This window comes from Scyliorhinus torazame, chromosome 10, assembly GCF_047496885.1.
Source record: "Scyliorhinus torazame isolate Kashiwa2021f chromosome 10, sScyTor2.1, whole genome shotgun sequence".
NCBI classification, from domain to species: Eukaryota; Metazoa; Chordata; class Chondrichthyes; order Carcharhiniformes; family Scyliorhinidae; genus Scyliorhinus; species Scyliorhinus torazame.
This window is the reverse complement of record NC_092716.1, coordinates 222,393,777-222,406,660: the sequence shown is the minus strand read 5'-3', so window position 1 is coordinate 222,406,660 and position 12,884 is coordinate 222,393,777. Positions and strand designations below refer to the sequence as shown.

The 12,884-nt window shown below is 54.6% G+C and overlaps 1 protein-coding gene across 6 annotated transcripts in view; it reads right to left on the bottom strand.

The window, feature by feature from the left end:
- Positions 1–12,884, bottom strand: part of tub (TUB bipartite transcription factor) — a 589,124-nt gene that overhangs the window by 34,233 nt on the left and 542,007 nt on the right. For all 6 annotated transcript variants that reach the window (XR_011933096.1, XM_072466438.1, XM_072466434.1 and 3 more), the window contains one exon: positions 3,893–4,007. Coding sequence is in view for 5 of the 6 variants with exons in the window: in XM_072466438.1 (XP_072322539.1) it covers positions 3,893–4,007 (115 nt within the window). In the remaining variant the exon portion in view is untranslated. The remainder of the gene's footprint in view (positions 1–3,892; positions 4,008–12,884) is intronic.

The following is a 12,884-nucleotide window of genomic DNA, read 5'->3' as shown; positions in this document are numbered from 1 at the left end:
AACTCCGTCAGCAGCAGCAGGCGACAGAGAACCCAGCCCCAGAGGCGATTCATCTCCGGTGAGAGAACATAGGGCGGGATTCTCCCTTGCCCGATGCTGATATTGTATGCTCCGCCCCCTCTGAAAGGGCATCATCGCGTTGCGCGTCATTGGCCGGTCCTCCACAGATGCTCCGCCCCCGATGGCCCGAGATCCCGATGGCGCGGGATACGTGTGGTCTCAGCTGTGCAGCTCTCCATAGCCGCCACACTCGACCGCTGTCAGGGGGGCGGTCCTGCGAGGGCTGGGGGGACTTGTGGGGGGTGACCAGGGGGATGGGCTCTGGGCCCGCGGATGGCGGGTCGTGTCCGTACACGGCCGACGCCATGTTATACTGGGTTCCCGCGCAGCTGGGACCACACGTATCCCGCGCCATCGGGATCTCGGGCCATCGGGGGCGGAGCATTGTTGGAGGACCGTGCGGCCTCTGCAGGTCGTCAGCCGTATGCATGCGCAGCCAAGGACCTGGCCATTCTCCAGCCATTTTCGGCGTTTGAGCCGGGGATTTCGCTTGTCACCGATGCTAGCCCCTCACTGGTCCCGGAATCAATGGTGGTTTCAAACAAACTTTTTGATTGTAAAAGACCACACATGCTCCGCTGTCCGGCGATCGGCCGGAGAATCACGGTTCCCGACGAAATCGGGGGCGGTGCCGCTTTCTCGATGATCCGCCCCCTCCAAAGCGGCGTACTAGGCGAGTACGGCGCGCCATGTATCGCCGGCCTCAGGACATTGCCTGAGGCCCGCCCCCCGTTGGGAACTCGGCGTGGCAACTGCGGACTCAGTCCAGCACCGCCATAGTCGAGGGCGGGCACATCTGCGGGCAGGGGTGACTTTATTAGGGGCTGGGGGCACTGTGGGGTAGTGGTCCGGGGTGTGCGAGCCACTGAAAAGAAGAATCCAGCCCATAGTCTCCCAAACGGAGAATTGCGACCCTGGTCTAGAGCGTGACAAAGGCTACAACCACCATTGAGATTCCCTTGAATCCACTCCGTTGACTGTGAGGTCTGTTTCCAGGGGAACAAGATTCACTCTTACTGTTGACAAGAATGAGTGTTTAAGTGAAAGTGAGATTAGTACACAAAGACTTGATCAGTTGGACTAGAAGGCTGGAAAGCCCCAGGTAATTCCAAGTAAGGCGCATGCTTGCACAGTGGTGAAACCTTACTTCTCTCATCGTAGATTCAACATCAATAAAACACACAGCAGTCTGCTTTTTCTACAGCCGGGGACCAGTGGTGGTCTGTGCTCTCACTCACATCAGCCAGTCACACCCGCTCTCACAAACTGTGAAACACAGAGGGTTCAAGGGATGAGACCACAGGCGACCAATGCCGTTGGGACCTCGGCGGTCAGGGGTAGAGCATTGGGGGGCGGGACTCAGGCAATGTCCTGAGGCCGGCGATACATGGCGCGCCGTACCCGCCTAGTACGCCGCTTTGGAGGGGGCGGATCAAGGCGAAAGCGGCGCCGCCCCAGATTTCTTCGGGAACCGTGATTCGCCGGCCGATCGCCGGACATGATTTCGGCGTTGGCGACCGGAGAATCCAGCCCAGAGTCCCATTAGGTGCCGAGAAAGAGCCTGCTATCAAACAGGACTCTGTCGGGTTTTTTTTTATCCTCGGCAAAGAATGTACCGCCGATGCCTTACTTAACTCATCAGCTCGTCAGTGCAGGAAAAGATTGGGATGCCATTTCTCGCCCCCCCCTCAGACACCCCACTGAGGCCTCCGGGCACCCCACTGCCCCAACTTACCTCTTAGGGGGTCCTCAAGTGCCCCCCCCCCCCCCTCCGCATCTCTTAAGTGCAGGGCACCCCGGGCCCAGTCCCTGGCATGGGCAACCTTGCACTCTGGCAGTGTCTTTGCCAGCCAGGCACCCTGGCAGTCCCAGGGTGACACTGCAATGTGCCAAGCTAGAAATGTCAAGGTGTCAGGCTGGTAGTGTCCGGGTGCCAGCAGAAGTGCCAGGGTACCACCCTGCCCAGCACCCAACCACTTGGGGGCCTCCGTTGGCCTGGGAGACCCTTGAGGTGCCATTACACCTGATCCACGTTTGTGCGGACAGTGCTAAAAGGCTCCATGGTGAGGGTTCCCAGGCACCAGCTTTAATTACTGGCTCATTTCTATATGTTAATCTGGACTTTGCCCAGCGAGGGCGAGATCCAGTTTGTGGCATCACACAAGATCTCTTTAGATCTCGTGAGGCGTTGCGAGCATTGCAACTCTCACGAGAGGCCATTCTAATGCCCCTAGTATCTTGAGTCTATTCCAGTAACTCTTTGCATTGGTTTGGACATGATGCTTAGCCACAATATGACATGAACTGGAGAGCATATTGATTGCCTAGTTGTGTATATATTTATAATGATTTAGCCACTTTAGATTCAGGAAATACACAGAGCATGGGATAGAATAGCTAAAAAGGTCACACTGGGTCTTTTCTGGTATTGCTTCAACCAGAACCAGGAAAATGAGAAGGATTAAAGTCAGTTCTAACTCCTGGGTAACTATACTGACTCCTTCTCTACTACCCACTGGCATTTTATGAGTGGCGACTGAGCACTTCAACATGTGGCAGTATATCCTTGCAGGCGCAAGAGGGCGAGTACCTTCCAATTGGGCATACTGTAGCCCAACAAGTGCCGCCCCACAGAAAGACACCCCTGACCTCATGTCCAACCGAGTCGCTCCTCTCCAAGGCCTGTCAGGCAGGCTCTGGTAAGCCCAATAAACTTACATGCACCTAGGGTGTCCTCCACCTTCGCTGGTCTGGGCCTGCTGAAGTCCCAGCCTGGACCTCCTCCCTAAAAGGGGTGGAAGCCCCAAACTGCAGGCCATGAACTTCCGGAGAATCGTAAAATTCAGTCTGGGCTTCCATTACTGGTCAAGGCGGTGTTGCCCCCCAACTTCTTTGCCATTTTCTCTTGGAGAGAGGTAACGCCGTTGTACATCAGTCACTCTTTCAGCTTTGAAGTTGTTCATGCTTAAATGCCCAAAATGACAAAGGAGGTGGATGAATACAAAACTGTTGCTGGATTGTAATCTGAGGTGTGTTTTTTCATTCCTGATTGGATATGGTCATGGTTCAGTCGGAAACATACTGGGCGCGATCTAACAGCATCCAACACGGGACTCTAACGACATCTCGCAAGACATCGTAATCTGCACACTTAAATATGTCTCCGCCAGAGCGAACCAGCACCCGGGATTTAACGGCCTCACCGAGGAAACCCCACCCAGGTGATATTTGGCACATGTCTCCACAAGCAGGGACCAGGCAGCATGACGCTTGGGGGGGGGGGGGGCTCTCTCAGGTGATTGGAGGACCCTGGCACTGCTGATCCCTCCTGGGCACCTTAGCACTGCCAGCCTGGCACCTTGGCAGTGCAAACTGGGCATACTGGCAGTGCCATTGGGGTGCCAGCCAGGCATTGCTAGGGTGCCAAGGTGGCACTGCCAGGCTGGCAGGGGCACTGCCAGGGTGCCAGGCTGGCAGTGCTGAGGTGACATTTTGTCCATGCCGGGATTCAGGGGTGCCGTGCCTTTATGAGGTGGGGTGCAGGGGACCTAAAGATCCCCCAACAGGTAAGTTGGGGGGGTCCGGAGGCCGCTTTGGGGGATCGAGAGATCGGGACGCCATTTTTAAATGGAAGGGGAGCTTCTCAACCTGAAAAAATAACAGAGCTCCGTTCGATAGCGGGCTCCGTTAAATGCACTAAACCCCGCTAAAAAAGACCACTACGGGACTCCCTTTCTCCCCATTAAATCGCGCCACTGTTTTCAGGCAGATGTCTTTATACTCAAGGGTGCTGATCACAGATATAATTACAAACATCGAATGAACTACTCACATAGCATACAGCTGCGAGCTCTTGACGCAAGTTACTTGCATCTAAGCTTGAACCTCCTTTTTCTGGATTCATTCCATTATCGTACACTGTAAATTTGGTGCCCATTAGATTTGACCTGCAATGCAAATGAATAGCAGTTTGTTGAATGGATTTATCTCAGCCCCATGTATCATCCAATCTCATCCAAAACCAGTACTTTTTCTCCCGATGTCAATTTTATAGTATCATTTCCCTGAGCATTTTCCAGTGGCTGAATACCCAATATAATTTGTTCACCTTAACTGGGGTGACAGATTAATTCCTGATCAGGGTGACGTGGGTTGGTGCAGTGGTGGTATGGATTTGATCACGATTATTCATTGGCGGTAGGTGATGGGGCCCTGGGGGGGTATCACCAGGACAACCTAATGAGAGGTTGTGGGTGCCTTCATGTTGAGGCACCCTAAAAAGGCAAGTAAGTTGTTTATTCAATGTCACAGGGCCAGGGTAGACATGCCCTGGCAACTGGAAGGGCGAAACATCTACGGGCCACTGGAGGCCCCTCTGTGGATCATGAATAGGCAAGAAGGACTTTCCCCCACCCCCTACAACTCCCCTTCCCCCCTCCCTACACAATCCCCCTCTCCCCACAGGAACCCTAATGGGCAGCAGGGTAGTGCAGTGGTTAGTACAGTGGTTAGCACAGTTGCTTCATAGCGCCAGGGTCCCAGGTTCGATTCCTGACTTGGGTCACTGTCTGTGCGGAGTCTGCACGTTCTCCCCGTGTCTGCATGGGTTTCCTCCGGGTGCTCCGGTCTCCTCCCACAGTCCAATGATGTGCAGGTTAGGTGGATCGGCCATGCTGATTGCCACTTAATGTCCAAAAAAGGTTAGTTGGGGTTACAGGGATAGGGTGGAGGTGCGGGGATAAGATGGAGGTATGGGCTTGGGTAGGGTGCTCTTTCCAAGAGCCGGTGCAGACTCGATGGGCCAAATGGCCTCCTTCTGCACTGTAAATTCTACGATTCTATGAACCCACCACTATTTACCTGGTGGTCTCCCCATGCAACTGGGACACGACTCAGCTTAGGTAAAATGCCAACAGGGACATAAAATGGCTGCTAAATGACTAATTAATTTCATTAACTGTCTACCTGTCCCAGTCCACCTCGTTCCCACTTCTGGGAATATGTCAAGGTGGTGGGAACACATTGGTCTTCCCTCCCAACATCTTCCACTGCCCTTTTATCAGCCTCCTTGCCTCCCAGGCCATCTTCAGAGGACCGGTGATGTGATGAACGGTTACTGTAATACTGTACCCTTGTCATCATGTAAGGTGATGTCCCCTTTAAGAACCGGCTTTGAACCCTGGGGATTCTGCCTCCGGCTCCGCCCATCTTGGAGCCGTATATAAGGGGCCGCCTTGTGGGCACACGTCTCGGCACCAGGCTAGTTCTTAGCTTATTAAAGCCTTCTTTACCATTTACACTCTTAAGCGTCGTTATTGAGGGTACAACAATTTAATAAGCTAAACTGCATCAGGATGGACGCAGGCCTAAAACCAGAGAAACTCAACCTGGAAGCACGGACACCGGAGGCAAAGGCAATTTGTAAATACTGGCTCCGATGCTTCGAGGCCTACCTGGACTCCTCAGAGAATCCCATCCTGGGGCCAAGCAAGCTGCGCCTACACCACGCCCAGGTGAGTCACAGAATCTCCGCCACGCTCAAAAAGGCGACAACTCATGAAGAGGTGGTCGAGTTACTCCGCAAGCGGTTCGTCAAACCCATCAACGAGGTACACGCCAGGCATCTGCTCTCTACCTGCCGGCAGCGCTCGGGGGAAATCGCTAGACGAATTCGTCGAAAAACTCACCGTGTGTGGTAAACCACTGTGTTCCTATATTAAGGGTTGTACGGTAGAACCTGCACTACAGGTTCACCTGGGCCCCTGCATGCTAGCTCCGCCCAGGAGTCGGGTTCTAAATATGCGTTGCCTTCAGCTCGCAGCCATTTCGTCAGCTGCTGTAGGAGGCCACACTTCAGAGACTAATAAAGCCTCAGTTTGAATTCAACTTCGTCTCCAGCCAAATTGATCGTGCCTCAATTTATTAGTCTCTGATTCAGACGATGGACCTCCGGATTAAACCAGCTCGACTGCAGCTGGATCCACACACAAGCGATGCCAGAAAGGACTTCCAGCACTGGCTAGCTTGTCTTGAAGCGTATATCAACGCGGCGCCGACCCCTGTTCCAGAGGCTCAGAAGATTCAAATCTTGTACTCCAGACTCAACTCTAAAATCTTCCCGCTGGTCCAGGATGCGCCCAATTACGCTGACGCTATGACTCGACTCAAAGAGAGTTATGAGCAGAAGACGAACACGCTCTTCGCCAGACACGCGCTCGCAACGCGTACTCAACTACCTGGTGAGTCAATCGAGGACTTCTGGAGGGCCCTGATCCCACTAGTTTGGGACTGTGACTGCCAGGACATTACAGCTAAGGAGCACTCAGATCTCTTTATGAGGGACACTTTTGTAACTGGGATTGGGTCCGATGTTATCAGGCAGCGGCTCCTAGAAGGGGCCACGCGCGACCTCGCGGAGACTAAAACACTAACGCTTTCCATGACGGTCACCCTGCGCAATGTACAGTCCTATGCCCCCAACCGCGCGGCCCACTCCTCCTATGCTTCATGGGCCCCACAGGCAGCCGCCTCAGCGGGGGCGCTACCCACCCAGTACGCCTGCACTACGCGCCAGCCAGTGATCTCCGGGGAGCCCGGATGCTATTTTTGCGGCCAACAAAGACACCCCCGCCAACGCTGCCCGGCCCGCGCTGCCCTTTGTAAGGCCTGCGGGAAGAAGGCCACTACGCAGCGGTGTGCCAGGCCCGCTCAGTGGCAGCGGTTGCCCCCACCCCCCCTGGTCACGGACAATGGCCGCCGTTATCCTCCCCTCCTCCCCAGGCCATGTGCGAGCAATGGACGCCGCCATATTCTCCCCCGCACAACACGTGCGTTTCATGGTCGCCGCCATCTTGCTCCACCCCCGCAACGTGCGTTCCATGGGCACCGCCATTTTGTGACCCCCCCAGGACCTCCGGGCGCCGCCATTGTGTCCACCCTGCAGCACACGGAGACCAACGGCGTTTCAGGACCCCGACGCAGCGGCCGCCTCACTACCCGACGATCAACCACGACTCGCATCCATGGTAATCGACCAGTCCAGACCACACACTCTGACCAACGCATCCACCAGCGTGAAAGTCAACGGCCACGTGACCTGCTGCCTACTGGACTCCGGGAGCACCGAGAGCTTTGTACATCCAAATATGGTAAGGTGCTGCTCCCTTAAGGTACACCCTACCAATCAAAGTATCTCCCTGGCCTCCGGATCCCATCGCGTAGCGATCCGGGGGTACTGCACGGTCATGCTCACAGTCCAAGGCGTAGAGTTCCACGGTTTTCGCCTTTACGTCCTCCTTAACCTCTGCGCTGCACTAATCCTTGGCCTAGATTTTCAGTGCAACCTCCAGAGCCTGACCCTTAAATTTGGCGGACCCTTACCACCCCTCACTGTGCGGCCTCGCGACCCTAAAGGTCGATCCTCCTTCCCTCTTTGCCAATCTAACTCCAGATTGCAAACCCGTCGCCACCAGGAGCAGTCGGTACAGCACCCAGGATAAGGCCTTCATCAGGTCCGATGTCCAGCGGTTGCTTCAGGAGGGATTCATCGAGGCCAGCAACAGCCCCTGGAGAGCTCAAGTGGTAGTAGTTAAGTCTGGTGAGAAAAATCGAATGGTCGTGGACTACAGCCAAAGCACCAACAGGCAAACGCAGCTCGGCGCGTACCCCCTCCCACGCATATCTGACATGGTTAACCAGATTGCACAGTACTGGGTCTTCTCAACGGAGGACCTGAAGTATGCTTACCACCAGCTCCCCATCCGCAAATCGGACTGGCCATACACCACCTTCGAGGCAGACGGTCGGCTATATCACTTCCTTAGGGTCCCCGTCGGCGTCACCAATGGGGTTTCGGTCTTCCAAAGGGAGATGGACCGAATGGTCAACCGGTACGGCTTGCGGGCCACGTTTCCATACCGAGACAATGTGACCATCTGAGGCCATGATCAGCAGGACCACGACGCCAACCTCGCTAAATTTCTCCGCACCGCCACTCTCCTCAACCTCACGTATAACAAGGAGAAGTGTGTGTTCCGTACAAACCGCTTAGCCATCCTCGGCTACCTGGTCCAGAACGGAGTTCTGGGGCCCGATCCCGACCGCATGCGCCCCCTCATGGAGCTTCCCCTCCACACTGCCCCAAGGCCCTCAAACGCTGCCTGGGGTTCTTCTCATATTACGCTCAGTGGGTCCCAAACTATGCGGACAAGGCCTGCCCACTCATACAGTCCACTCATTTCCCCCTGACGGCCGAGGCCCAACAGGCCTTCGCCCGGATCAGAGCTGATATTGCCAAGGCCACAATGCACGCTATAGACAAAACACTTCCTTTCCAAGTGGAAAGCGACGCATCGGACGTCGCCCTAGCCGCCACCCTCAACCAGGCAGGCAGGTCTGTGGCATTCTTTTCCCGCACCCGCCATGCCTCCGAAATTCGGCACTCATCCGTCGAAAAGGAGGCCCAGGCTATCGTTGAGGCTGTGCGACATTGGAGGCATTACCTGGCCGGCAGGAGATTCACTCTCCTTACTGACCAACGGTCGGTAGCCTTCATGTTCAACAACACGCAGCGGGGCAAGATCAAAAATGACAAAATCTTGCGGTGGAGAATCGAGCTCTCCACCTATAACTTCGAGATTAAGTATCGCCCCGGCAAACTCAACGAGCCCTCAGACGCCCTATCCCGAGGTACATGTGCCAGCGCACAGGGAGACCGACTCCGGACCCTGCATGACAGCCTTTGTCACCCAGGGGTCACTGGGTTGTACCACTTCATTAAGGCACAAAATGTGCCCTACTCCGTCGAGGAAGTAAGGATGATCACCAAGGACTGCCAGGTCTGTGCGGAGTGCAAACCGCACTTCTACCGGCCGGACCGCGTGCACCTGGTGAAGGCCTCCCGCCCCTTTGAACGCCTCAGCGTGGACTTCAAAGGCCCCCTCCCCTCCTCCGACTGACACAAGTATTTCCTCAGTGTGATCGATGAATACTCCCGTTTTCCCTTCGTCATCCCATGCCCCAACATGACGTCTGCCACCGTCATTAAAGCCCTTAATTCTATCTTCACTCTGTTCGGCTTCCCCGCCTACATCCACAGTGACAGGGGACCCTCATTCATGAGCGATGAGCTGCGTCAGTTCCTGCTCAGCAGGGGTATCGCCTCCAGCAGAACGACGAGCTACAACCCCCAGGGAAACAGACAGGTAGAAAGGGAGAATGGGACGGTGTGGAGGGCCGTCCAACTGGCCCTACGGTCCAGAAATCTCCCGGCCTCCCGCTGGCAAGAGGTCCTCCTGATGCACTAAATTCCATTCGCTCATTACTTTGCACTGCTACTAACAGTACACCGCCTGAACGTCTTTTTGTCTTCCCCAGGAAGTCCACATCCGGGGTATTACTCCCAACTTGGCTCACAGCTCCGGGAACCGTGCTTCTCCGTAAACATGTGCGGCTCCACAAGGCGGACCCGTTGGTGGAAAGGGTGCACCTGCTCCACGCAAACCCACAGTACACCTATGTGGCATTCCCCAATGGCTTCCAGGATACCGTCTCCCTCAGGGACCTGGCACCAGCAGGTTCCGCCCCCACACCACCCCCGTCGCCACCCTCCAATCCCCCCCCCCGCCGCCCCCATCACCTCACCTAGGACTGTCCGTCCTCCCCCTACCCACCCCCGTTGAAGAAGAGGATTTTGGCACGCTCCCGGAGTCAACTTCGACCACGACAGCACCAACATCGCCGGCTCCACTTCGGCGATCCCAGAGGACGATCAAGGCGCCGGACCGGCTGAACCTCTGACCGGCCCACCGGATGACCAGAGACATTTTTTTTCCACTGTTCTGTAAATATTAAAGATTGCGAATTGTATATAGTTATCCACCCCCCCTCCCGCCAGACTCAATTTTAACAGGGTGTGAGTGTGGTAAACCACTGTGTTCCTATATTAAGGGTACTACAGGTTCACCTGGGCCCCTGCATGCTAGCTCCGCCCAGGAGCCGGGTTATAAATATACGTGGCCTTCAGCTCGCAGCCATTTCGTCAGCTGCTGTAGGAGGCCACACTTCAGGGACTAATAAAGCCTCAGTTTGAATTCAACTTCGTCTCCAGCCAAATTGATCGTGCCTCACCGCGCTTGCCAGGGATTGTGACCACCAGGATGTGACAGGCGAAACCCATATGAGCCTGCAGATCAGAGACGCTTTTGCGTCCGGCATCCGCTCGACCTACATTCGGCAGCGGCTGCTCGAAAACGGGGCAAAAGACCTCCAGGACACTCTAACGCTCGCCTCCTTGCTGGAGGTGGCCCGACATAATTTGGGTATGTATCCCGTGGACTCTGCGAGCCCCCCTCGGACTTCCTCAGACTCAGCCACGTTACGGGCCTGCGCCGCGCGGCCACCCGCTCATCCTGGGGGCACACCATGCTACTTCTGTGGGCAGGGCCATCATCCACGCCCACGTTGCCCAGCCCGCTCCGCGATCTGCAGCGACTGCGGGAAGAAGGGACATTTGCGAGGGTCTGCCTGGCCAGGCCCAGGGGCCAGAAGAACAAAGAACAGCCAGCCTGAAAATCAGGTTCTGGGGCCCGCAGGCCTCGCAATGCGGCTGCGCACCGACCCGACACGCCCCCTTCTGACGCGTCATCAGCCTCGTGCGAATCATGGGAGCGGCCATCTTCTCGACCCGACACATGCAACCGACGGCGGCGGCCGTTTTACGAGTCCGACTCGGCTGAGGACTCGGACTACCCGCGAGTGGGAGCGATCACCCTCGACCAAACTCAGCCAAAACAGCTGCAAAACTCGATGATGAAGGTCCAAGTCAACGGGCGCGACACTGCATGCCTCTTCGACTCCGGAGAGCTTTATCAATCCAGAAATGGTAAGGCGCTGCTCCTTGCGCATCCATCCCGCATCCCAAACCATAGCCCTCGCATCCGGGTCCCACTCGGTACAAATCAAGGGGTACTGTATCGGGGATCACTCGATCCAGCGCGCCAAGTACGCCCGTTTCAAATTTTATGCTGCTCAGACTGGATTTCCAGTGCAGCCACCCGAAGCCTGACACTGATGTTCAGCTGACCCTTGCCCCCCCTCACGGTATGCAGCCTTGTGACACTGAAAGTTGCACCCCCCTCACTATTTGCGAACCTCACTCCCGACTGTAAGCCCATCGCCACCAGGAGCCGGCGGTACAGTGCCCAAGACATGACTTTTATCAAGTCAGAGGTCCAGCGTTTACTGGGAGAGGGGGTCATTGAGGCTAGCAACAGCCCTTGGAGAGCTCAAGTGGTGGTAATCCGGTCTGGAGATAAGAAACGGATGGTCGTGGATTATAGCCAGACCATAAACCGCTTCACGCAGCTTGATGCGTGCCCCCTTCCTCGCATAGCAGACATGGTCAATCGGATCGCCCAATACAGAGTATTTTCCACGGTCGACCTCAAATCCGCCCACCACCAGCTCCCCATCCGACCAAAAGACCGCCCCTATACTGCCTTCGAAGCAGCCGGCCGACTCTTCCACTTCCTCAGGTTCCCCTTCGGCGTCACAAATGGGGTCTCCGTCTTTCAAAGGGCGATGGACCAAATGGTGGACCAGTACGGTTTGCGGGCTACATACCCGTACTTGGACAATGTCACCATCTGCGGCCATGACCAGCAGGACCATGACGCAAACCTCGAAAAGTTCCTCAACCGCCCGAGCCCTCAACCTGACCTATAATGAGGAAAAATGCGTTTTCCACACTAGCCATCCTCGGCTATGTCGTGGAAAACGGGGTCCTGGGTCCCGGCACCGACCGCATGCGCCCCCTAAAGGAACTCCCCCTCCCCCGCAGCCTCAAAGTGACATCATTGTTAGTTCTTGATGGAGGGTGCAAAACCACTGCTCTCCCCCACACTCCAAATCACCACTGACTTCAATTTCCAGCAAGTTCAAAATATCGCACAACAGAATAAATCTTCAAGATTAAAAAATGAGAATTATGATTTAAATAAATCCATGAAAAGGAATTTTATTTTATTCTTTCATGGGATGTGGACCACGCTGACAGTATTTATTGTCCATCCCTAACTGCCCGAGAGAAGGTAGTGAGCTGCCTCCACTGCTTTCTCAAAATGCTGCAATCCGTGTGCTGTAGGTATACACACAGTGGCAGTAGTGCATGTATCATCCACAAAGGTTTTTTACATATAAAATAGAAACAGGAGGAGGACCATTCGGCCCTTTGAGCCTAGAATGAGTTGATTTAAATACCTGACTTTCATAGTAAAAGGACCTCTGCTCAGTAAGAAATTTTATTAGGACATTCAATGAACACTTGATTAGATCTTGTGCAAAGTAAAAAGGAGTGAAGAACCGAGATACACACAAGTTAATAAGTTCACAAGATATAGGAGCAGAATTAGGCCATTCGGCCCATCGGGTTTGCTCCGCCATTCGATCATGGCTGATCTCATCCTGGGCTTAACTCCAGCCTCCTGCCCATTCTCCACAACCCTTCAACCCATTACCAATTAAAAATCTGTCTAACACCTTCTTAAATTTACTCAATTTCCCAGCGTCCAGTGCACTCTGGGGTAACGAATTTCATTAATTTACAACCCTTTGGGAGAAATAGTTTCTCCGCAACGCTGTTTTGTTACCTCTTAACCTAAGACTATGACCTCTCGTTCTGGAATGCCCCACAAGAGGAAGCATCCGCTCCACATCTACTTTATCCATAACTTATCATCTTGTATATCTCAATTTGATCTCCCCTCATTCTTACTCTAGGGAGTATAGGCCTAAACTGTTCAATCTCTCCTCATACGACCAACCCC